Source organism: Micropterus dolomieu, linkage group LG18, assembly GCF_021292245.1.
Source record: "Micropterus dolomieu isolate WLL.071019.BEF.003 ecotype Adirondacks linkage group LG18, ASM2129224v1, whole genome shotgun sequence".
In the NCBI taxonomy this organism is placed as follows: Eukaryota; Metazoa; Chordata; class Actinopteri; order Centrarchiformes; family Centrarchidae; genus Micropterus; species Micropterus dolomieu.
The window spans coordinates 20,764,993-20,790,118 of record NC_060167.1 but is presented as its reverse complement, the minus strand read 5'-3'; the positions used below and the strand labels follow the sequence as shown (position 1 = coordinate 20,790,118).

Below are 25,126 nucleotides of genomic sequence, written 5' to 3'. Positions count from 1 at the left end.
TAAAGAAAATATTTTATTGTAGGTCATGTAAAACAACAGCCTTCAGTTGAGTATAGTCAAACCCTGCTTAGGTGACTAAAGAAGGCAACTGTACATGTGATGTGGATGAATTTGCATGTGTTGAAGAGGGAACCATGGGCAAAGCATAGGCTGCCCATACCTAGGCAATGTAAAGGAGAATCCATCCCAAAGCAGGAATTTCATAGCCATTTCCCAAATGGCTATAAAAAAGCTGGATCAATATTAGTGAAGCGATCAAAAGAAATTAAGCAGCTACAATAATTTCCTTAAGTGGAGCGCACATACATAAAAAGGCAAATCAGATTGGAAAAGTTGCCTTCAACTTGGACAGAAATATAAAAAAACATTTTAAGCCTTTAAAATCCAGTTTTTATCCGAACTATCCCGCTAGCTGCCTGGCAACCTCAGTGACGAACAAACACAAGGAATTCACTGCCTCCAGCCGAAAAGGTGTCTGGCTCATAACCACCCATAACACTTTAAGTTGTTGTTTTCACACTTGTATGGATTGAACAAATGAGAATGTGTTAATCTGTGAGCTTTAGAGGTGCTGGTAGGTTGATTTTGTTACCTTTGGCCAAAGCTAACTGTTTGCCCCTGTTTCCAGTCTTTATGCTAAGCTAAGCCAAGCTAATCACCTGCTGGCTGTAGCTTCATATTTAACATGCAGACATGAGAGTGGTAACCCTCAGCAAGACCCAAATGTCATATTCCACACTGTCAGACAGACAGTATCATATTCATTGTGTATCAGCTTGTTCAAACTCTTTTTTGAAACTATATTCATGTTTACAGAGTCATATTCAAACCTCACACTCTTAGACTGTGTTTTTTCACCATTAGATGAAATGGAAATATTCTAAATGTTTTGTGCATCATTTTATACACTTTCCCCCCAAGTTCAGCCTTACATATTTGGTATCTATGAAAAGCTTTGGATCTCCACAGCAAATGAAAAAATGAAAAACAAAAACCTTCTGTGTGTTTGAAAAAACATTTGGCTAGACAATATTTTGTACCGACTGACACACTGAGTAAGTAGTGTACATTATAATTATCTGCAGTAGGCCTACCTCAAAATACTGACACTTAATCATGAATTTAAAACGTTTTCATGTACAATGACATTTAATTTGAATGAACCATAAGATAGTTACACTCAACCTACCAACAGTGCTCTTGTGAACAAAGCAGTCTACTTTTCAGGGAATTTAGAATCTGAACACTTTCAGAAAAATGTTTATATTTAGAAAATTTCTTTTGCCGCAGGAAAATGGATATGGAATCTGCTTTATCATGGATCTATGTGTTCCTTTTTTCAGTGTGAAATGTGCAGTATGCCAAAGTAAAAAGAAGAAATGGCTAGAAGCTAAACAGTCAAATAACAAGTCAATTCATAGATATTGTGGCGTTTGCTTGTGTACTTGTGTATAATGTCTCACGTGTGTGCATGCCTAACTGTCTTCCCCGTTCTCCCCTTCACCCTTGATGAGGCGTTTGTTGCCCCTCTTCCCTCCTGGTCCGCGGGGCTTGGCGAAGGCCTGCTTTAAGGTGTGCTCCATCGGGTGGACCTCCTCGTACAGAAAGTCTTCTGTCAGGCCGTCACCGTTGTCTATCTCCATCTATACACACAGAACTAAAACATTCATTATCACCGTAACAGTTTATACACACATTATGGCTTTGACCTTGTTTACATGTTATCTCTACAGTGATATATTACAGATTTGTTATTTTATTTGTGGGTGATTTGGTTGACCTGTACCTTTTTGGTGACCTCCAGCTGGTAGTCTCTCTCTACCTCATCCAGTAGCCTGTTCTTACAGCTGGAATACAACATCCGTTCCTTGATACTACAGGTGTACCCAGGCATCGAATATATGAATACTGAAAGAGATATGAAGTTGTCACTTAAGCAGCTGATGTTTGATCATTCACTGGATCATTTCTGCTGTTAAAAGCTCTTTAAGCTTTGACACAAAAACCCTGGCTCAGACGCTAAAACTCACGATCACTCCTACTTTTTTAAACTACACACCACACCGGTTATATACACTACACTGGTTAGCATGTTAATAAACAGTTTACAGAACCACGCATGCCAATATCTACTTTCTTTTTAGCTTTGTTTTGGTCTTCACCAACTCCTGAGGGAAATATGTGTCTTTTTAAATGATAAATGCTCCAATATGTTCACCAGGTAATTATTAACTTTTTCTGTCTGCTCTTTGGTGCTGGACAGGTAGTGTAGAGTGGGTCTATCAGAGCTTTTTCACTGACAACAGCTAACAGTTTACAGAATACTAGAATAGGCTACTGAAGCCATCTGCATGTTGCTGCTCAATACAAAGCTATGAGAGCAGGGAGAGTTCACGTTACACATAGTCATTTGAACCCATGTCAATAAATATAATAAACTGATTAATGCAGCTTAAAGCTTGGGGTTGGAACACTACATCGTGTCACCTGACAAGGAGGTGAAGTTATAGGAGATTCTAGGTGCAACATACCAAGAAAAAAAAGTATATAATAAAAATAAATTCTATTAGCTTTAAATATTTGAACTTGAACAACAGTGAGAATGTGAACTGACCCAGCGCCTCCTGCCGCTGGCCCTGGTGGGAATGTCTGAAGATGAAGAAGTGGTATCTGGGGGAATCTGTAGGAATCCTGTAGGGAAGCTCATGGGTCTCTGTAGGTTTGGTGTGAACCAGCTCAATGGTCTCTTTCTCTACATCCAGCCGCTGCAACACAACATACACAAACAAGCTTTCTTCAGGGGTTAAGTCATGCACATACAATTTAACTGACAAAAACTGATACACAGCTTGTTTCAAAAATAGATCCTGACAGCAATTTCTTTTTTTAAATATGTCACATGTTGCACGCTATGTAATTAGTAATAGTAGTTTTCTGTTCGGGCTCACTAGCTGTATGTAGTTGATGCGTCTCTGCTTGAGTTGCTGCAGAGCTCGTTTGGCCTCTTCTTGTAAAGGGAATGCAAGACCTTGAAGAGTCTGTGCCCTTTTGTCTATGCCAAACTCCATTGTAACCTGCAGAATAAAAAAAAAAAACAAGAAACAAAACTTAGAAGCCTCAATGTAGACATGTCCGAACGAACACATGACTGAAATTTAAATGCCAGTCAAACATATTGTAACAAACCCTTGCACGTGCTGTTGGAGTCCCAATTCGTCTGCGTTCATCCTGTGGACATAAGAGACACTTTTTTTTAAATCTGTCCTCCTCTCTCTTCTCCAGGCATACCCAGTTGAATTTGTATTAGGAGGAAATTCTACATACCCATACAACCTTCTCCTGCAGGAAAACACACAGGATGAGTACACATAATGTACATAACACATTAAATGTGTGATGCATGTCATATTCAGACGGTTTCTGTTGTTTAAACTTTACCTCTGTGACTTTGATTCGTTGTAATTCCTGCTCAGCAGCTGTGAGTGGAGCTGGGGAGGAGCAGGAGGACATGTGCCGCAGGTATCCCTGGAAGCACAGGTCATCCTGCAAATATTCACACAAGCAGGCTGTTTATTTAATCACCAGCATTTGAGGATTTGCTGATGTCGTGCTGGAAGGATTTTACTAACCTCCACTGTGCCAAACATTTCATCTTTAATGTGACCTCCTCCAAACTCCTTCTTCAGTGTGGCACGGGTGGCTGCGTACACCATCTTCAGTCTCACCTGACAGGTGCCGGGACAGACAGGAGGTTATTATGAATAATAATCATGTTTTTTTAATGGTTTCTGAGTTTGCAGAACTTGGGTGTCTATAGTCTTCAAATTTTATTTTGGTTTTAACATTTGTGTATGCTGCATTGAGTGAAGGTTTGGTAGGGTCATTTGGCTGTTTGAGCTTCACTGGGCAGAGAGATGTAAGTACAGAGTTTGACATTAGAAGGCTGTTTTTTTACACTCGTCTGCTAAAGAGGGAAAGTTTCTCTGTGCTCCCCTTACATACACAAGACGTGTACGTTCAAAATGATTTAGTGATATCTGAACTGGCTTGGCCAGTGGCCTTTATCCAGACTGCAACTTCTGTGGCGTGATGTGGAAACCTGAAACTTCCAGGTCAAGTACTGAGAATGGACTTTTCAGTGAAGTTGGAGACATCTTGTGTCCAGAGGTTAAACTTCTGAATTTAACATTACTAACGTGCTCATAGATTATTGGGTTTTCAACAAGGGAGAAGGACTATTTCAATTTTATATATAACTATAACTTTTTTGGGGGGGGGGGGCAAATCAGACACAAAATATTTTTCAAAGCAGAGTAGAGTAGTGGTGTTTTGTATATGCTTTAGTTGAGTTTTTATATAGTTTCTGATCTGTTCAGTCATTTTTGGTTGGAATGATTTAACTACTTAACACATGTTCAATGTGTTGAAGGCAGGTGTTGTGTAATAAACAATAGATCATGGAGGCAAGTTTCATATTTTTTCAATTGTGGTTATTGTTACTATTTTACAACAATCTTAGCCTACGCCTGTGTTTACATTATTTTTGCCTTTGGACAAAATTTTGTTTTCGTTTTATTTTTAATTACAATCATTTTGGTTGCTGACTTTGAATGAATCTATTTGAAACTACGGCTGATCAGTGACAACACGGCAATCAGCCGCTCTGGACGTACTGGTGATTGGTCAGGTGACCAGGCGATGAAGATCCACTCGTATCCTTGTGCGTTCCTGGAGTCCAGACGGTACAGGATGTAGCAGGGTTCCTGAGGCATGAGCAGAGGAAGCAGGAACTGATCGTAGTCCTTGTCCCAGCTCTGCGCTGGCTCTCTGTATAAATCTAGCACCAGCTCCTCTGCAGGCAAAAAAATATGTATCATCAAATTCCTCTCAGGATTTAAGTCAACTGAAAATTCACTTGTGTCAAATGTTTCCGAATACATTAAACATCTCATGTTTACCATTCCTTATGACTATCTTCATTATTCTGATGGCACCTCCCCTCGCTCGGGCCAGAAACTCTTTCAGCTCAGAGGTTGCTAAAGTAACCAGATATAAGAGAGACAAGTCAAAACTGAGGATGGGGTTGAAAGTAAGTGAGACAGAGTTGGGCAGGTAAGAAACTGAGACTCCACTTCAGGGAGAAAATTTGATCCGCTGCCAGATGGTCACACCATCACCTAAAGTGACTCAGACAGGCAACATATGTACCAAAATAACCACTGAGTAATCGCGTATGGGGGATAAAACAACCTCATGCATCTCCAATTTTCAAACCCATAGATGGAAGTTTGGTGCTGAAAACTACATTTAGCTTTTCATTGCGCTCTCTCCTTCTCTCTCACCATGGTTACCAAACACTGCGGTCTCATAAATGATGTAAGATCAGGTGAGAAAGGTGAGCGAGGTAGGCTACGCTTCTGCCAACCGTCCCCCTACGCTCCGATTTCCAAATGCCATCACACACGTACTGTATATATGTAGCTCGTAAACCAACCATAAATGCCTGTAGGTGCTAAATGTGATGATTACTGGTGTGAAAACATGGAAGACAGACATTTTAACTGTGAATCACTCGTAGGCCTACATAGGCTTTGTGGCCTTTACTCATCTGCCCCCTTGTGCTATTTTAGGCCTATTCTTGTTTACAATTAAACAGAAACACAGTTTTTGGTCATTTCTGCTTTTAATATATGTTTTGCACATCTTTTCACCTTACTGAATGTACTTAGTTGTTCTATGTTTTATTTACTTATCTTTTGTTCAGTTTTGTTGTCATGTTTATAGCTATCTGCCCAAAAATGGTTCTAGGGACTATGTGTTTAAATGCTTTGAGAGTAATGACATGTATGTATACCTACACATACTTGGCCAATAAAGTTAATTCTGATTCTTTACAGTCCACAATTATTCATATCCACAACAGGTTTACAAAGTCAGTGAAGTTAAGGGACAGCTTTAAAATCTTAAAAGCCCTCTTTCTTTAGAGGATATCAGAGAATGTTATCAGTGAGATTGTGAGGATGTATGTAGCCTACAGCTTAAAAACTAAATTGAATTACACTTAAATTGAATTCGAAGACAACAATACTATTACACATAAACACACGGCTTTAAAAAAATAAAGTACAGTTTTCCTTTATAAAATGACATACCGTTAATTCCAGTTTGGTGTGACATCTTTTGGCAGTCACTTTTCACCGCTTCACACTCCTGTCATGCAAGGACCAGGTCCAGGTCTCTGTGTCCTCGCTCTTCTTGCTCGGCAGGTAGGCTGCCTCTACACTGATGGCAGACAGATGGACCCACACGCACCAGTGACATAAACGCCTCGAGGGTGACTCGGGAGATTCCTAACACTTGAAACACAATCTGCGGAACTGTGACTGATGAGTAATAACGTGCGTGTCAGTGGATATGCCACCCTAACCACTAATTTAAAACTCTTTGCGTATCGATGACCACAACTTTAAAGTCTCACTGGGGGAGCCTCTCCAGTCCTGAGCGTGTGTGTGTGTGTGTGTGTGTGTGTGAGGGGGGGCAGGCTATGTACAAATCCACCGCTCATGACATCAGTGGTCAGTAAAGTGTTTTTCAGATGCTGTCAGTGCACCGCATGTAACGGCATTTTATCACTCATTCGTAATTGCACGCGACTACATGATCTCATATTCCAGCTACCTGGCCGCAGAAATTTGACACCAAGCAACAATCTGAACTCTTCGTTTCAACTTTGTTCAATGGACCAAGAATAGGCGGGTTTCATGTATTTGTGGTCAGTACAGTTTGGTCGGCAAAGTTACCTTTAATAGTTAATGAAAAGAGCTCCAGATGACTTGTGTGTACACTAGAAGAGTTGGCCCCTGAACAGTCAGTATTAATGGATCCATTACTGACCACTGACAAAAAACACAAACTCATCAAGGTAACACACTCACACATAGGTTAGTACAAGGTATGCAGTATGTGCAGTAGGGGGTAGTGATGATGGTGAAAAAGGTGTAAGAATGTGAGTGCCAAATGCTTAAAACGATCACACCTTATTTCTCCATCTCTCCTTCCACAGGCTGAGGTAGGTGAGAGAAAGATAAGTGTGTACCTGTGAGGTTACCTGTGATGGGATCATCCATTATTCATTCAGTGGTGAGTACATAACCCAAGCATCTATACATTATTCAACACAACCCCCCACCCCACCTCCCCTTCTTCAGGAAGACACTTTATGTGCACAAAGAAAAACAATAAATAAATTTAAAAAACCCATTCATTAAATTGGTTAAAACTGCCTGCGCTTTTACTCACCTAGTGAACTCCTGTTTGGATCTGTAAAGTGAGCTCATGTAAGTGTCAAATGTTGTGACAAACAATGATATAGTCATTTTATAATAAATTTAAAAAAAGACACATATAAAAACTATATTTACTATTTGAGGTTGTAGTTATTCAGACACAATGAGCAACTTCTGGCATATTAATAGATTATCAATCTGTCAATAACAGTATGTGTTTTTTGTAGAAATTAGGAAATTATATTAAGAAATGTGCCCATTTCTTGGTATTGTATAAAGCTGAAAGAATCAACTGACAGAAAATTGATGATTTTGATTTGAAATTTTTCAAAAATGACTGTACCAACCTAATAACATAATGTGTAGTTACAGACTGTTGGTCAGACAAAACAAGCAATGGGAAGAAGTCATCTTGGGCTTTAGGAAATTGTGATTCACAATTTTCTCCATTTTCGCATTTTATAAACCAAACGATAAATCGAAAGAAAAAAATACCTCAGATTAATCAATAATGAAAATAATCATCAGTTAGAGCCCTAGTACTGGTATATCAAGATTTATCTGATGCATGGTAAAAGTAAGGATGTCAAAAAAGAAAAGAAATGTTTTATTTTCATCTAAAACGGTTTATTATCAAATATTTAAAAACTGTAACTGAAAACTATTAATCAGTTACATTATACATAAAATTTCAAGACATAGGGTAAAGTATTAATGTACCTGAATTGTGTAAAAACAACTCCTTTTAACATGAGGTATGTGTGTCACAGCTGCATTAACCTTTTTAAAAGTTTAAAAATACTGCAGGTAAAAAGTTTAACGTAACGTTGAAAAAAAAGAAAAGATAATTATTAATGCCATGAGGTTCTTATCAGGCAAAGAAAGGCAGTCCAACACATGAAGGTATCCTACACCACTGCATACTCCGATGTGTTTCACAACGAGGACTCACTCTGGCAACGTCCCTCTATGAGTCATCAACACACGGGAGCCAAAATGTCTGTTAAAATAAGAGAAGAAGAAATTACGAATGCACGCTCTGTTCATAGCAGACTGTCCAACAGCAGCTACTTTACATGAGATGTGTCTGATCTCACCATGTTCGTGCAGGCACTAGCAAACGTCATGTATCTGGGGTTAAACTGCAGAGTGTTGATGGGTCCTGGATGTTTCCCGTCCAGCACAGCCACCTTCATCCCACTCTCAGTGCTCCAAACATGGATTCTCCCGTCCTCTGAGCCTGCACAACAAGACACATCTCATCACAGATCTTCAGGAAGAGACCAACATATAAATCTGAGGTGTTTAGGCTCACCAATCATGACAAACTGTGAGTCAGGGGTGAAGCAGGCCTCCAGGGAGATGCCTTTACTGTTGTTGTAGCCCTTAAAATGAGCAAAGATAAGAAACACCTTTAAGTAATGGCACTAATATACAGACAGATGTATGTCAGTACGTTTGTGGCAACGTGTGCGTATCTTACAGAAAAAGTGTGCAACATAGATCCATTGAAAGCGTTCAGGACACGAATCATCCCTCCATTGGTGGATATGAGAATCTGTTTCCCATCGTTACTGAACTTGAGTCCAGTCCAGTCACAGACACGGTTAAACCTTGTTTCAAAGGAGGCAAAGGGACCCTTTCCACAGGAAGATGAATATGATACATTAAAATACAAAATAAAGTCAAAACAATGAAGGTCAACTCAACATACTCAAGTAAACACAGTCATTTGCATTTTACCTTGTCATAAGCACGGAGGTCGTATAATTTAATGGCCTGTGATTCCACTCCGGCAGCAAATATCAGCCCATCAGGGTCAAAGGAACATACAGGTTTCCCCAGTGGATTAGTCAAACCCTGAAAAACACAAATACATACAAAGAACAAGAGTGAGAAGGTGCAACAGGAAGTCTGGATATTTCCACCATATATCAACCTTCCTAATTAATGACATACTTTGTTTCAGGAAGAGCCCAGCCCCACCCTCCCCCATCATTCTGTGTGACTCCTTCCGCTTCCTGGGCACCATACATCTCCCAAGAAGGCCCAGCAGAGGATGTACTTCCTGTGGCAGCTGAAGAAGTTCACATTTACATTTACATTTATTCATTTAGCTGACGCTTTTATCCAAAGCGACTTACAATGTCAGAGGTCGCACGCCTCTGGAGCAACTAGGGGTTAAGTGTCTTGCTCAGGGACACATTGGTGGATGGGTCATAGTGAGGGATTGAACCCGGCTCTCTCTTATCCATTGTGCCATCGCCACCCCTATCAGTTCAGCCTGACAAAGACAATGATGGTGCACTTCTACACCGCTATCATTGAGTCCATCCTCACCTCCTTCATCACCATCTGGTACGCTGCTGCCACTGCCAGGGACAAAGGCAGGCTGCAGTGTATCATTCGCTCTGTAGAGAAGATATAGTGCAATCTTCCATCACTTAAGGATCTGTACGTCTCCAGGACTCTGAGGCGAGCAGGATAGATTGTAGCTGACCACTTCCACCCTGGACACAAACTGTTTCAGACTCTCCCCTTTGACAAGAGGCTGCGGTCAATCAGGACCAAAACCTCTCGCCACAAAAGCAGCTTCTTCCCATCTGCAACTAGCCTCATTAACAAGGCCCGGGTCCCCCACTGACACTCCCCCCTTTCAAATAATACAAATGTCTCTGCACATGTAAATATTATTTAATTTCATATCATGCACAAACCTGCCACATTGCACATATTTTTATATTTTCAATTTATATATTTCGTTGCAATACATCTGCACAACACAAACCCAGAATGATCCACATGTAAATATCTGTCACATTCTTTCTCTGCTAATAGTTGTATTATAACTTGCATTGACTATTCCATATTTATATATTTCTACATTTATTTATGTCAGCTCTATGTTTGTCTACGTGTAGCACCTTATCACCAAAGCAAATTCCTTGTATATGTAAAACACTACTTGGCAATAAAGCTCCTTCTGATTGTCATTTAGTCTTTTATTAGAGAACAATATTTTACAGCAGGGCTGAACAATTAATTGAAATCTTATTGAAATCGCAATATGTCCTACTGCAATTTTCAGATCGCAGGAGGTGATATATTTGTTAAAGGCAAAATGTGTGTCAAAACACCATGTTAAATTAAAGCGCTGAGTAAGGGAACAGAGGAAGTGTGATTTTCCAGCCTTCTCACAGATCACTCACTTGACAGTTCGGAGAGCGCAGGTCCCAGATCCGGATCGTCTTATCCAACGAGCCTGAGATAAATGTTTCATCCACTGGTGACATGGAGAGAGCAACAACTCTGAAATAAAAAGTCACAGGAGAAACAAATGAGCTTTTGACATTTTAAGAATTCAACTTTATTTGTGTATTTGTAAAACATTTTGTGTAAATCCATTTTATATTTTTCCATATTTTTATCAGCACATTGGGATAAGATAAAAAACAGATAATGGATGGATTAGTATACATAACTTCAAAGATGAAGAGATTATAGAAAAGTACTTTAATAAAAAATTGTTTTATCTGGTTAAAGTGCAACTGGGCTCAAAAAATGCTCTCCAGGAAACAAGTGCTTAGAGAACAGTGTATATTGTTGTAAGTATGGTAGTAGTTTTCTGTTCAGCAAACACCAGAGAAGGGTTGTGTATATTTTGTTCTCTTTGTAGTTTCTTGGGTGGAAGTAGTCGACTTTTAAGGCTTACGTCAACAAACAATAAACCACATTTGTATCCTTCCTTTGGATTATCCAGGTAGATGCTTTTACTCACCTTGCAGTGTGACCTGGAAAATATCGGATGTACTTGTTGTCGGTGAGCGAAAGGTATCGGATGGTATCTAAAAGAAACAAAACCACACTTTAGTTTAAAAAACTAAGTATAACACATGTATTTACATTCTATTTCATATTTTGTTTGGTGCTTTGTGCCAACAGCTGACGCTGCTGAGTTATTACCATCCAGTTTGTTGGAGCTGTAGACCACTGTCTGTGCATCTCCATGTGTGTACCGGATGAGGTCTACACCATACTTCTTGCTGAACAGGGTCCTTTTAGGTCTGAGAAAGGACAGAATATTAAAAACTGTCAATCATTTGATGACTTAATGTACGACAGAGAACAGATGCAATAATGTCATATGTAAAACACTTTCACAGGGACCAGTTTATGGAATTGGTGATTATTTTCATACATTATCATACACTTAAATTTGGGTTTACACATAAAGTTAATTACAGTTACCACGTATTATTTTATGTGTCATAATACTGGCCACTTACTTTCCTTCCCGGATGTCATATAACACAATGCAGTCGTCGTCGCTGCTTGATACTGCATTTTCTCCATTTGGACTGAAGTCCACACAGTTGACTTTCTGGGAATTTTCTCGAAATGTCCTGGCCACCCTGAAACTTCGTAACACGCTATCTGTGATCTTCATGTTTGCGGTGTTTTAAAAAAAAAAGTACTATGTGCCACCAAAAGGTGTCCCTTCAAATCAGCTCCCTCTGTTTATGGTTTAATGACGCTTACGAGTCATTTATGTTGTTTGTCTGGTCGAGCAATGCATGAAGAAACATAATTTAGGACCCTTGACGCCAAACAAATGCTTATATTTACAGAAAAACGACAACAACATCAACATGCAACCATACAGCAACTTGGAGGACGACGATACACTCGGCTTTAGTCTCAATATCTACCACGTGGGCGGTGTTCTCCAATCTCCATTACATTCAGTGGCTTTGACCAAAGTTCGGGCAGTGGCGGTATGACAAACGAGCACACCTATGGTCAGATGAAGGAAACACGACACACCACGACAGGAAATTGTTGCTCCATTCACAGTGTACTGTGTTATTTATGTACAACTGGTACAGAAGGTCAGACATTTGTTTCTTTCACTGCTTATTTTTTGTGAAAGCGCATTTTATGTGAGCAAAACTTTCAGGTTATTTTATGTGATTTTTAATCCAGTCAATAGTAACCACGAGTCCACAAATGGCCCTCATTTGACTAAACGAATGTCGGTTTATCCAAAATCACTTTTACAACTGTTAAAATGTTGTATTGTTTAACTGTCTTGCGTTTTTAGTTGTGAGGAAAATATCTGCACGCTTTTATTCTGACAGGTGCGACCCGGAAGTTGTTTTACACCGCGTGTCCCCTCTGGAGTTTATTTTTGTATATCAGGCTAATGTGACCTGTCTTCACTAGCTTCACTCCACAATGAACAGCTGTGGGAGAATATCCTGTAGCGACTTGAAATCCGGGCTGAACATCGTCTTCTCTCGGGTCAAACCGCATACAAACTGCCGCCGGTGCTCGCAGGCAGCACCGTCCCTCAGCCGGAGCCTGACCTCTGCCGCTAAACCCGCTCCGGGCCCCGAGACGGGAGAGAAACCCCGGCTGAGAGCGATCGACCTGGCGCGGAGGGTCCAACAGGAGAGGGCGAAGCCACCGGTGGCAGAGCCAGAGAAGCTGTCCGGTCAGCAGAAGAGGGTGACGGAGCTGAAACGGTTCAGTCTGCAGCTACAAAACGTCCATCCAAACGTGCTGGCCAAACACCTCCACAGAGCCGTGCTGTACCGGGACAAAGATGTGGTTGTCATCAACAAACCGTACGGTGTTCCTGTCCGAGGTAAACCCACAGCAAAGACTGAAGACGGTTAACTTTGTTTGAACGTTGGGTCCAATTAAATGAGAGTTTCTGTTACACATCTGAAGGGGTGTGTGGGATTTGGTGAGAAAAAAAACTCTTTAGGGCTGAAACGAGTAGTTGATTAATAAGTTGACAGGGAAATTGTCGATTATTTATAATTTTTTTTAAGTGAAATGCTACAAATTCTCTGGTTCCAGCTCCAAAATTGACACGATTTATCGGTTTAAGGACTGGAGCTGACTATTGTTTTTGCTATCGATCTAGCGATTGTCTTTTCTTATTACATTAATTGACTCAACTCAGAGATTAAACTCAAAACGAAAAGCAGCAAATCCACACATTTAATAAGATGGAACCAGCAAATATTTGTCATTTTTTGTTTGTAATATTTTATAGATCACATGATTATTTTACAGATTAATAAATGAGCAACATCCTAAATTGCAGACATACATTTCTGTTTGCATATCTGCCAACAGTTTTTGCCCATACTGATGTTTATATTATATTGGTCTGCTGATATTGATAGGTCTCTGTTCCAATGATGGTAATATCAGTATTAGAAGTTGTTGTAACTACAACAGACATTATTGGATATTAGCAGAAATGTCAAAGTTGGTGTACCTGGACCTTAATACGTGTACATTTGTTCTTGTGCCGTGTCTCAGATGACTCTGGGGTCACATCCATCTGCTCTGTGCTTCCCGTTCTCTCCAAAATGATGGATGGGATGAAGATCAAGTCTGATTCTCAGCTGCTCCCCTGTCTGGGACTGGAGAAGGAGACATCAGGAGCTCTCCTGCTGGCCAGGAGTAAAGAAGTAGCAGAACACATGCTCAACCTTCACAGAAATAACCAGGTGCAGAGGAAGTACTGGTGAGATACAGAAGATTAAACTGTGACTGAAAGTGTGTGGATGCTTATTTTCACACTACGTGCTACAGTTAACATTTGTATCCACTTGTTCTCCTCAGGGCCATCACGTTTGGTGTCCCCGTGCCCTCTGAGGGGGTGATCGACATTCCCATCATAGAGAGAGAGGTCACGGGCTCTCAGCCACACTACAAGGTGTCTCTTCTTCTGTGGTTGTGCTCTAATAATTAGTTGATAATCAACTGACAGGAAATTCATTCCTGTCAGTTGTCATTTGTAAAAAGCAAACATGCACCTGTTTAGCTTCAAAAATGCAAAGAGCTGCTTTCTTCTCTGTGTTTAGTGATATTTTTCATGGTTCGTACTTTGGTTTGTTTTAGCTGTTGTTCACATTGAGTTGGTAACCTGTATTGGCTATTTAAAGTTGCTTCAAGTAAATAAGTAAGTAACTGATTAAAACAAAAATGTAGGTGTTTTTTGTAGAAACATTCATATCGTTTCTCCAATATCATAACCTCTTTTATTTTTTTTTAATTAATTAATTTATTTTCAGATGGCTCTAAGTCCTCTTTTCAGAATGAATGATGCAGGGGATGGTGTGACCAAAGTCCGTGCCCACCGGCAGGCCCATCCTGCAGTGACCAAGTACAGAGTCTTACACAGCAGCAGTGGTTGCAGCCTTGTGGAGCTTCAGCCTTTTACTGGTAAAAAGACTCTGCTTTCCCAAGTCACTTTCTTTCATTTCTTTTTAAGAAGCCTCGACAAATTTTCTACTTATCTGCGTTCATGTGTCCACAGGAGTGAAGCACCAGATGAGGGTTCACATGGCCTTTGCTCTGACGTGCCCCATTCTTGGTGACCACAAATATTCCCACTGGAGCAAACTGGCACCCCAGGTAAAACACGTTTACAACTTCACATCAACCCAGAAGTATTAAATAGTGGTACATAAAGAAGGTAGCAGCGCTAACGGCAAAAACTGGCTAATAGTACGCCACTCTTGCTTTACTAACATATGCGATTTAGCAGCACTTCACTTCATCAACTGTTCTTAGTTGTATGCAGCTGTGAGTGGTGGCAGGTCTACTGGAATAGTAGTAATTAGTAGAGAGAAGGAATTCAAGGAAGTCGCACAGCATAGCCTATCAGTGTTGAGATTGTCCGTACGTCACCGAGGCTTCAGAGCATTGTGTGGAGAGGGCCGATTGAAAATCTGCTGGCCGGCTGAGAGCTGCTAAACGTGGGGGAGAGGAGCAGGTGTGAATACTTGCAGCGAATGTACTCACGCGAGGAAAGCGTCGTGAGGCGAAAATTTGGGGTTGGTCTGAATTCGAGAGGTGAATGAAGTATTTAGATCCTTTACTTAAGTAAAAATACTAATACCTCACTGTAAAAAATAAGTAAATGTTCTGCATTGAAAATGTACCTAAAATATTAAAAGTACTCAAAGCAGAAAGAAAAATGTCCCCTGTGATTGTTATACTTTGATTTTTCTATTGTTAGTTGAGGTTGAATTTTTGTGTCCGACTGCAGTTAATGACTTTTTTCACAAGTGACTCCTTCACGATGCTTGTTTTCTTGGTCTAAACCTGATAATTACAAATGATTGACTTGATTAAAACAATCAAAATGAAAAGCAGCAAATCTTCACTCTTGTGAAGCCAGAACCATGAAATGTTTTTACTTGAAAAATGACTCAAATTATTGGCCAAATTTCTGTTAATGTACTAGCTGTACTTACATAAACTGTTGTAGTTGAATTTATAACAAAATATAATTATTTAACCTTTATATGTTGTGTGTAAAAACCTTACTTTGTAAAGTAACTGAAGCTGTCATAAATGTGAAGTAAAAATATTTCCTTCTGAGATGACATGGAATAGAAAGTGCTGCTGCCTACTAGTGGCCATTTCCCAGTAGAACACAATCAAACAGTTTAAAGCTTTACCTGAATAGTGAGAAGACGCATATTATGCCAGAAAGAACTGCATCTGCCTCCCACATTTTAATTAGGTGTCCTATTGTATGACTTTAAGGTTGTATTCTTGGGAATAAAAACAGCAACTCCTATTGTCTTACTGATGCAAGAGCTCAGTTTCTGTTTTAATGTCACTAAATATCTATCTGTTGTTTGTAAATCACACATTCCTTCATTTCTGTGCAGAGATTACCGGAACGCGTGCTGGGAAAGCTTGGACTGGAACAGAGCAAGATCCGGTATCTTCCTCTTCATTTGCTAGCTCGACAGCTGACAGTGCCAGGAACCTGTCAGACCGGCATCAGCGTGTCCTGCCCCCTGCCCAAATACTTCACGCAAACATTGAATCGACTGCAGTTAACTCTTCCCGATAAAAAGGACGATGAGTAATCACCTCTTTGCTTTTCTGAAGTCAGTTTTCAGACTGCTATGTTGGGGTAGCACTCAGAGTTAAATGGGAAATTAAATTATATCAGGCAGGGTTATTGTGAGGTCGTTGTGTATAATGATGAAACACAGAAGAGACTGTGTGGGAAATGACTGTACAGCGCCATACAACTCATTTTAGTAATAAACAAATGAAACAGAACTGTAACAACTTTTTTTCCTCAATGTCATTTTGTTCATCCAAATGTACATGTTACTTCATGGGAGGCACCGCTAGGCTATGGATGCTGTTGTTATGACAAGTCATTTTTAAAAAGGCCCACAACTAATCCTTATTTCAAATGTCGACAGTTGCATTTCCACAGACAACACAGCGCTAAATTATAAATTTTTGAATTGCTTGACATGACTTTTGATACAAGGATTAATACTGTATTAGCTAAGCAAACGGTGTTTCCATCTGCATTTCCTGTTTAACCTACTATACATACAGGAATAAGTTGGCAAAGATCCTTGATGGGTGTTTCCGTCACTAGCGTTGACCTGAGAAAAATGTCTCCAATTTCCTGAATGACTACAATGTAGCACTTGACCCTGTGAATATTTGAGGTTCAACTCACACTCAATGATCCACAAGCATAAATTATGACGTCATTTGAAAAACAGGCACAAGTTCTTCAGCTTTTGAACATAACATGATCCAAAATGCAGTCAGTATACAAAAGTTGTGGGAAGTGGTCCCCGTAATTGTCCAGTAAGATGTAATGTATCATAGAGAGACACTGAAGAGAAGTATGACGTGGTTAATGGTCTGTGAGGTTACGTAGTGAAGGGTTAAATATCCTCATCTCATATTGATAAGACTGACTTTTACAGGAAAATTTACCATCTCTGCTGAGGTCAATCATGGGCCAGCAGTGGTGAGACTAAAGCCTCCCCTTACCCGCCAGTTCAGAGGTTACAGAGGCAATGGCTTACAAAGGTAGTCAAGGGAAAGAACAGTCCACCACGGCCGTTGAAAACAAAGTGTAAGAAGAGGAAAAAGATCTTTGCTGTCATGATGCACTCCTCAGAAAGAAAAGATGATTGTTTCAGAAGTTCAAATTGATTTAAGATGGTCATTGAGGTTTACAGAGTCAGGATGGATACTGCATAGTCAACAGTCAGCAACTGGAGAACTAGGTCCTATGAATCCAGTCAGTCCTCTCAGTCTTGACCAGCGCTGATGATCTCTTGGATCTCTCGGACCACGATGATGCGGGCCAGCATGTGCTCCACTTGCTGACTCGTGAGGGGCTGAGATGAGTACCACATCGGGCTGTTGGGTGCAACGACGGGCTCTGGGGTCATGTAGAACGCATCGTTTCGTCCCTTAACGCTTTGAGGGCTGGGGACGGAAATGGGAGTTTAGTTTTTTTGTGGGTAAGTACTGAAGTATTTCCTGGATACACGGGATTTAAGTGATGGAGCGTCACTCACCATTTGAAGAGATAAAAGTCATACAGTTTAATGGGACAGCGAAGAGGATTCTCAGGATCCTCGGCCTGCTCTTCATACATTTCGTCAGTTCCTGAAACAGACGGCACACAGAAGGTCAGCTACAGCCACTTCTGCTGTCCAAGGCTGTGTTAACATAGCAACACTTCAACACGAGACAGACTGTATTGAGTACCTTTCTGTCCTGCGCTGTGTGGACCTTGTCCTTTGAGAAGGCGAATACTGGTTGCTTTGTCCTTGGCATTAGCGGGGTTCTTCCTTGTGTGTCTTAGGACTTTGGAGAAAGCTACCTTCATGTGCTGTTCGGGTGTCGTCAAGTGGAAATGCCTGCGACAAAGATATATTTTTACCACACCCAGTAATTGCATCTGTCCGTGTCATTCGAGAACATAAGCAGGTTATTCGTGCAGAGAGGTGGTCACTCACTTAGTGTTGAAATACATTAGGGTTGTGAGTAACGTGGCTGGTGAATGTGCACCAAGCTGTTTGCACTCCCACAGCATCTCCTCCGTCACATGACTTGGAATGACATACCCTATGACGAAACCACACAATAAGTTCATTCTTTCTATAAAAACCATTCAATAAAAATAGAAAATGTTGACTCACTCTTACCTAAAGGATGGATAGTGGGATTCCAACCATCCAGGATTTTGTGTAAACACCCACAGAAACGTGTGTAATATGGATCAGAGAAAATATCATCCACGCGTCCATTTTCGCAGAGATACTACAAAAACAAAATGTGCCAGTTAAAAGTAACTCAGAAAGCCTTTTTGCATGATACGCCGTTTAAGCAAATACTAACCTTTTGTATACATAAAAAAACATAATACAGAACATCGGATGAAAATTGTTCGTTGTCTGATCCGCGTGCCTCCTGCGTCATCAGGGAAAGACCCAAGTTTAGCTCGGCTACTGCACTGGACACCAAGTCTTCTTGAAAGCGCAGGGGCTGACGACCTGCATGCAGCCACAGAGAGACGAGCAGAGGCGATGTTTTTATGAGTGCTATAAAATTTAATTGCTTATGTCTCAGATTCAAGCTAAAAAAAAAAAAAAAAGGTTATTCAATAGTTCTACACAAACAGCTAACAAAAAACAAAACTGAATTTTACTGCTTGCACTGGTTTATGTCAGTACATCTAATAATAGATATGTGATGTCAAATGTGGTTGTGTGCTGAAGTAATAGTCAACTTACGTCCTATGGGTGCAAGCTTAGTCTTTTCCTGCTTGTTCAGCTCCTCATTTTTTCGCTTCACCCAAAGGCGCCAGACCTCCAGGCCTTCCTCTGGCTTTAGACAGACAGGAACCAGAATCTCTGTAGGCGGCTCGGCATGAGCCTCCGTCTCTATGTGACTCTGCACAAGACCAAAATAAAAACATCAAAGTTAATGCTTTCTGGGAAAGAGGGCAGCAAGGATAACGTGCATCTTAATAATCACATGATGATAATTCAGCTGGATGAGAGTATAATTAAGAAGTAATAATTCACATGTGATTGTTTTTTAAAGACCAGTCTGGCCAAAATAGGACCAGAAACAGAAAACGGGGAATTGTGATAGTTCTTGAGTTGTTTGCTGTTTTGGAATTATCACTAACACCAAGACGTATCTGCAGCAGCTCTGAATTGGTCAACGTCAGGTATAGTTCTTAGTATTTCCTGACTATAAGAAGAAATGTATGCCTTTCCCCCCCCCCATTCTCATCACAGCATTAAAGTTAATTTCAACATCAATTGTTTTTCCATTTCATGCACTGCGCTATGGAAAAACAGGGTACAAGGTGTAGGACAAATTCAGCTCCAATGATCAAGATCATAGTGCGGCTGTAAGGAAAAATCCGTTCGAACCTGCAGATGGAGCTGCTGTTCTTGTCCCTCCTCGACTTGGCTCTGTTGTTGATTTGGGTCCCATATGTGTACTGATTGTGTAGTGTTGTAAGTCCCTCCTACAGTCTGCACTGCCACAGGGATGTGAATGTTCCCGTTCATGAACTGCGCTGGGAACAGGTGCTGTACTATTTCTTCCTGTGTGCCAGTGGGGGCCGACTGCACATCTGAAGACCTTGATGAGGAACTGGGGGACATTCTGTCCTTACCGTTGGTGGTGGTAACCTGCACTGTGCTGTATGTCTCCTGTGGTATGGCGATGTGAGTTACACCCTGCTGCTGTGGAGTGGAGTACACAGGGATGGTCCAGGTCTCACCTGTGGGACCTGTGATTGTTCCTGTAGTGCTGTACAGTTGAGCGCTGTCGACAGTGAGCAAATCTGGTCGTAAGGACACATAGCTTTGCTGCTGCCCTTGAGGGATGGCTAGCACTGTGGCCACCTGCTGGCCCTGTGGTACGGCATACGACACAGCTAGAGGGACATCCACCTTACGCTTCTTGGCAGGTTGGAGAACAGTTGAGACAGTGTCGGACCGCCTCTCTGCCTCCCTGAGAGAGTCCTGTTGCTGCGAAGAAGACATGGCCTCTATGGTCTGAATCTGGATCTGTTGGCCACTCTGTAATTGAATCTGTTGGCCACCCTGTAGTTGAATCTGCTGTCCACCCTGTAGTTGAATCTGTTGGCCACTCTGTAGATGAATTTGCTGGCCACCCTGTAGTTGAATTTGCTGGCCACCCTGTAGTTGAATCTGTTGGCCAGCCTGAAGTTGAATCTGTTGCCCCCCTGGCAGCTGAATATGCTGCATTCCTTGAAATTGAATTTGTTGGCCACTTGACAACTGGATCTGTTGGCCGCCGGCTACAGCTGCAACCAACTGCGCCTGAATCTGTGGAAAACAGTCGACATAGTCACAAACCAACAACTCATCACATTGATGCACATCATATGGGAGAGTGGTCAAATAAATCCTGTACCTGCTGCTGCTGCTCCTCTGTGAGCTCTCCCTGCTGCACAAGCTGGCCTGCCGAGATTGCCTGCAGGTCCTGCTGAGAGGGGGAGGCCACCTGAAGAACCTGGCCGACTGCGTGGCCTTGCTGTTCCTGAATCTGAACCTGGCACAGGGGGAGAGTATGAAAAATAAACAGGACTGTCAGCAGTCATATCATCATTTCGGATAACTGTCTACACGCAACGGTTGTTGCTTCACAAAAAAAGTTACTTGTTGTTAAAGTGAAAATACACAATGGAGTAGCTGCCTATTGCAGAATTTTCCATAAGTGCCTTACATCATATTTATATATTAAAGGATAGACAAGTGCAGCAGTAGAGACAAGGTGAATGATTGATCCTGAGCTTTAATGTGTAGCCACGGCCATGCCTCCCAACAACCAGCAGGGAGTAGGGGGAGAGAGAGAGAAATCAATTGTTACATTTAAGAAACATATTACTTAAACCACACTCCCTTTTCATTTGTTGTCCTCCTGTCAGTGAATAATGACAGTGTTTCTGGACCCTGCCAGCCCCATCTACCTTGTGCATAGGAATGGGTATCGCTACTTGATACCTTTATGGTATCGACCCAAACAGCCCAGTATCGAGAAGAATCAAAACGTCTCCAGTCAAACCAGTACTTCATTCGATACCTAGGCATACTTTTTGTAACCAGATCGCGAAAAAAATGACTATCTGTATGGTTTTGCTTGCAGCCAAACACGCAGACATCACACTGAAAGAAAGAGAAGAGCAGCATTTTTCCCCCCCTTATGTACCTGCACCATAGACTGTATAAAAAAAGGCCTGCATGCGCCAAGTCCATGCATGATTTTAACAGCCCCTCCATCACATGTTCAACACTGTTGAAAGTTTATCACCACAAGCTTGGCTTTCCGTTGTTTTCATCTTCTGGTATCATTTAAGACTTCTTTGTCCATTTTTATTTGCTATTCACATCACTTGTCACTGTTCAATCACTACGTTCCATCACATCAATTAAAGTCTTTTGTGGTGCAGCAGCGATCAGCTGATTTTACTCACGGAGCCTCTGGTTGCTTCAGGTGTAGTTGGTTTGATTGGCAGGACACGCAGCCTTTCTTTTCCTCTGTTTGTGTCTTTAGTGTAGTTAAGTGACTAATTTAAACAGACTACTTGCTTGTTTTATAGCCTACTGTCATTTTTGGAGGAGGTTTGCGACTCACCAATAAAGGAAAAAGTACTCGCGGCGATCTTTCAATTCAGTTTATTGATCAAAAGTTAACAATTATTTTTTCCGTTGTTTACTTTCAACATATCAAAAAAATTCCTTAAATGCGTTTCCAACAACTTATTTGGTTACTAAACTATTTTACTCCTCTCTCACTAACCAAGCCGTAGTCTTTCTCCATATAATACTACCCGTGAGGATGACCTAATTAGGAGGGATCTGATACAATTTCCCCAATCCTTTTTATGTATCAGTTATTTGAAACAAGAAAAAATAATATAGATAACTTTGTTTGTCCATGACAACAATTCTACTACTACTGCTACTACCACCAATCCACTACTATGGCTTTTTACACAAGGTATCGAATGAAGTACTAAATTGTTATCGGTATCACTTTAAGGGTACTGGTATTGTAAAATTTTAAATGATATCCAATCCTACTTGTGCAACATCAACACACTGGCATATAAACTAACCTGCACTTGAAGCTGCTGTTCAGACTCTTGTTGAACAGACAGATGAGGTGAAATGTCTGCCGAGGTCACCTGTACCTGCCATCAAACAGGTACATACATGAAGTGCAGCAGATTGTACCACGCTGAGAAATATCAATAATACACCAGCAGCATAACATAAAAAGGGACCTGCTCTTACCGGGCAAGCCAGCTCTAAGAGAGAGCCAGCCACCTCAGTGCTGTCTGTGTAGATACAGTTGGCACCCTGCTGCTGGTACACCATGGCTGTGGTGGTGGCCGCCCCTCCCTGCTGGCTGAACTCCTGCAGCACCTCTGGGCCCTTGGCGAGGGACTCCAGGAACTCCTTCATCCTGTGCTGAGGCACAGTGCGGGCCTTCTGCCGCACATACTCATCAAAGGAGACCACCCCACTCTCCTGCTCATTCATCGTCAATTGACCTGGAAAGATGGAGACATATTTTCAAACATTAGAGAATCAAATCAAGTCCAGAACTGCTCGGATTGACAATGGCGTATACTGAAAATATATCGATGATAAAGACTACACTGATACAGAGGGGGCTGTGGTTTACTCTTGCACGACATAATGTGCTAAATAATGACATACAAACTCCTGCTAATTAAACAGGGGGACGGTGGAATAACATAGTAAGCACACGGGATAAAGTGCATTTGGGCTTGTTAACGTTAATACAATGAGCTACGCTTCAATCAACTTTTTCTAGAAACTTAAACATTTACGTTACAGTCACGGATATAGCTCACAGCAAGTCTAAATGGTTATATACTGTGAAAGACAGAGTTGGTTAAATGTTTATAGAGCCACCAACAAGGCGTCTGCCTGACTTTATATGATGTCTAATAATAGTGTCTACGTTATAGCTAGTGGTTAGCATGCTAGCTTCACAATGTTAGCAAGGCACTGTGTGGCAACAGCCGATACGGACAGTTGGCTGGCTAGCAACCGCTAACTGTATTCGACACCTTCCAACACAAATGTGATGTTACATCTACTGTAAATCATGAAATTAAGCAACATATTTCGTTCGTAAGATAAAACATTAAAGCAACAGTCCACCCGTATGCAATAACATGACGCTAGCTAACCATTGTGCTAATGTTAGCTTGCTAGCTCGATGATTCTGGATCCTGTCATGCTACCTTAAATAAAACGAAATCCTCTCCTTTCCGCCAAGGCACGGTGTTTAAAACTAAAAAGCCGATAAACGTCTAACAGCTACCACCAGCATGTCTTTCACTCCGCTACATAGTGCGCGTATCCGTAGTGTAATCCCTCAAACAATGCTGCGGTTAGATTGCGATAAAATGTTAACAGCTACAGCAGCGAGGTCTGACGTCTGCTTATTCAGGGCGAGCTCCGGGCAGGCTTCGGTGTAAAACAAGTCCCCCAGCTCCAGCAAAGCACTGGTTTATTTTCCCAGCTGAATCCCGAGTGGTGTATTACTAGAGTTTACACCACACAGATACACATGCGAAAAAAAACCTCCACCGTGTTTTATCCCGTGATATCTAAAAAGACGGAAGTATAGGCCCCGAAAACAACGCTACTCCTCTCCAGACTGCTCTGTCAGGCAACGGCCTGCTGCGGTGTCCTATTAACAAGAGTTCCCATCCACAGACAAACACCAGCAGTGTTTTGTGGCTCTCTACAATAAAAATGAATGAAAATGAATAGTGAAATTACATATATAAGTTATATTATAAGTTATTATATAATGCATGCAGGCACGGGCGAATAGATAAATGTACAATATGTCACAAGTTGTCTGTTCAAATGGGCTGAAGCAGCATTACCAAAATCCATCAGATGAATAGGGGAGTTATTTGTTGACCTGCAATATTATCTTTACACACAGTATTATTTTTACCTTATATTTGCTTTATCATCTGGCACTGAGAAGGGAAATAGCCTAACGAATGTTAGTAAAATGTATGTAAAGTAAAACTATCAACATATATGGAGTCAGGTAGTTTAATGAATGAAAAGTATTCATATTAGGCTATTCTCCAGAATAATTTACACTTAAAATATTATTGTCTATTCTGAATTTAGTTGTTTATTGGCCTCACAATGGTCTGTATAGGCCACAATAACGTGGATGTGGTTGAACGCTCTAAAAATCTAGTAAATGGACCATATGTTGTCAGACTACTTCCTCTAAGAGACCATATTGCTACACTTTTGACCCTGTAGCACAGGACTCTGGATACCAAGCTCCAGGCTGAATCATTTAAAATGGACACATATACATATATAACCTGAAGCAGTGTTAAAATGCTTTGGTAAACATTTGAATGCATGTACCTTTAATAAAATCTAACTTCCCCAGTCTGCCTTAAAGAGCCAGGCATGTGCTGCTGAGGGCCTCCCCCTGTTCTCTCCACAACAAACTGCCTCTCGCCCGTGTTAAGGTGGACCGACACAGATGTACTGTGTGCATAGGCTGTGCCCTCTTCACACTGGATAGGAAAGTGTTAATTCCCACACTCACTGTAGACTATCTGTGACTCTGCAATGGCTTTCTGGTGGAAATGGTGGTGGTAGATGTATCTTAATATATTTAATTGAATAAAATTGTTTACACACCACAGATAGAGAGGACATCATAAGATTCATCTAAGTGTCAATAATGCCTAACAATCTCTTTCATCATACTGTAGGCATAGCATCCACTGTCCACATGTCATTTTTGGAATGCTTGTCAAACTCATAAACTAGTAAGTTGGCATGAGACAACATTAAAGTGTGTCTAGTTGGCTTCCCATTATCACTTCATGTGACTTCGTGCTTAATGTAATCCTTTAGAGAGGGGATTTACGTTAACACAACAAGGCCTGTTGG

The 25,126-nt window shown here is 41.1% G+C and overlaps 3 protein-coding genes across 6 annotated transcripts; 1 reads left to right on the top strand and 2 right to left on the bottom strand.

Annotated features, from left to right (window-relative positions):
• On the bottom strand, window positions 1–12,971 carry LOC123987158 (WD repeat-containing protein 82-like). 3 transcript variants are annotated; one of them, XM_046075816.1, is made up of 17 exons: window positions 11,573–12,971; window positions 11,250–11,350; window positions 11,065–11,131; window positions 10,496–10,595; window positions 9,030–9,146; window positions 8,770–8,925; window positions 8,602–8,671; window positions 8,384–8,526; window positions 4,674–4,847; window positions 3,630–3,725; window positions 3,439–3,543; window positions 3,325–3,339; window positions 3,187–3,228; window positions 2,949–3,074; window positions 2,615–2,765; window positions 1,787–1,908; window positions 1–1,643 (listed from the first exon to the last, which is right to left on the bottom strand). In XM_046075816.1, the coding sequence occupies exons 1-17, from the start codon at window positions 11,731–11,733 to the stop codon at window positions 1,476–1,478; spliced, it is 1,914 nt and encodes a 637-aa protein (XP_045931772.1). In that variant the 5' UTR covers window positions 11,734–12,971; the 3' UTR covers window positions 1–1,475. The 3 variants fall into 3 exon arrangements, with proteins under 3 accessions (XP_045931772.1, XP_045931770.1, XP_045931771.1); XM_046075814.1 differs by lacking the exons at window positions 8,384–8,526; window positions 8,602–8,671; window positions 8,770–8,925; ... (3 more) ...; window positions 11,250–11,350; window positions 11,573–12,971 and adding exons at window positions 4,959–5,036; window positions 6,153–6,257 and having other exon boundaries at window positions 4,674–4,852; XM_046075815.1 differs by lacking the exons at window positions 1–1,643; window positions 1,787–1,908; window positions 2,615–2,765; ... (4 more) ...; window positions 3,630–3,725; window positions 4,674–4,847 and adding an exon at window positions 7,897–8,286 and having other exon boundaries at window positions 11,573–12,919.
• LOC123987155 (mitochondrial RNA pseudouridine synthase rpusd4-like) lies at window positions 12,158–16,400 on the top strand. Its single transcript, XM_046075809.1, has 7 exons — window positions 12,158–12,175; window positions 12,510–12,933; window positions 13,623–13,830; window positions 13,929–14,022; window positions 14,381–14,531; window positions 14,626–14,723; window positions 15,992–16,400. The coding sequence occupies exons 2-7, from the start codon at window positions 12,522–12,524 to the stop codon at window positions 16,193–16,195; spliced, it is 1,167 nt and encodes a 388-aa protein (XP_045931765.1). The 5' UTR covers window positions 12,158–12,175; window positions 12,510–12,521; the 3' UTR covers window positions 16,196–16,400.
• LOC123987142 (transcriptional regulator QRICH1-like) lies at window positions 16,334–23,871 on the bottom strand. 2 transcript variants are annotated; one of them, XM_046075788.1, is made up of 12 exons: window positions 23,425–23,871; window positions 22,442–22,701; window positions 22,264–22,332; window positions 20,559–20,696; window positions 19,544–20,470; window positions 18,893–19,052; window positions 18,498–18,652; window positions 18,305–18,419; window positions 18,116–18,224; window positions 17,865–18,016; window positions 17,672–17,762; window positions 16,334–17,579 (listed from the first exon to the last, which is right to left on the bottom strand). In XM_046075788.1, exons 2-12 carry the CDS (start codon window positions 22,688–22,690, stop codon window positions 17,399–17,401), a joined length of 2,346 nt encoding a protein of 781 aa, XP_045931744.1. In that variant the 5' UTR covers window positions 22,691–22,701; window positions 23,425–23,871; the 3' UTR covers window positions 16,334–17,398. The 2 variants fall into 2 exon arrangements, with proteins under 2 accessions (XP_045931744.1, XP_045931743.1); XM_046075787.1 differs by having other exon boundaries at window positions 22,264–22,338; window positions 23,425–23,870.
• Window positions 23,872–25,126: the final 1,255 nt, after the last annotated feature.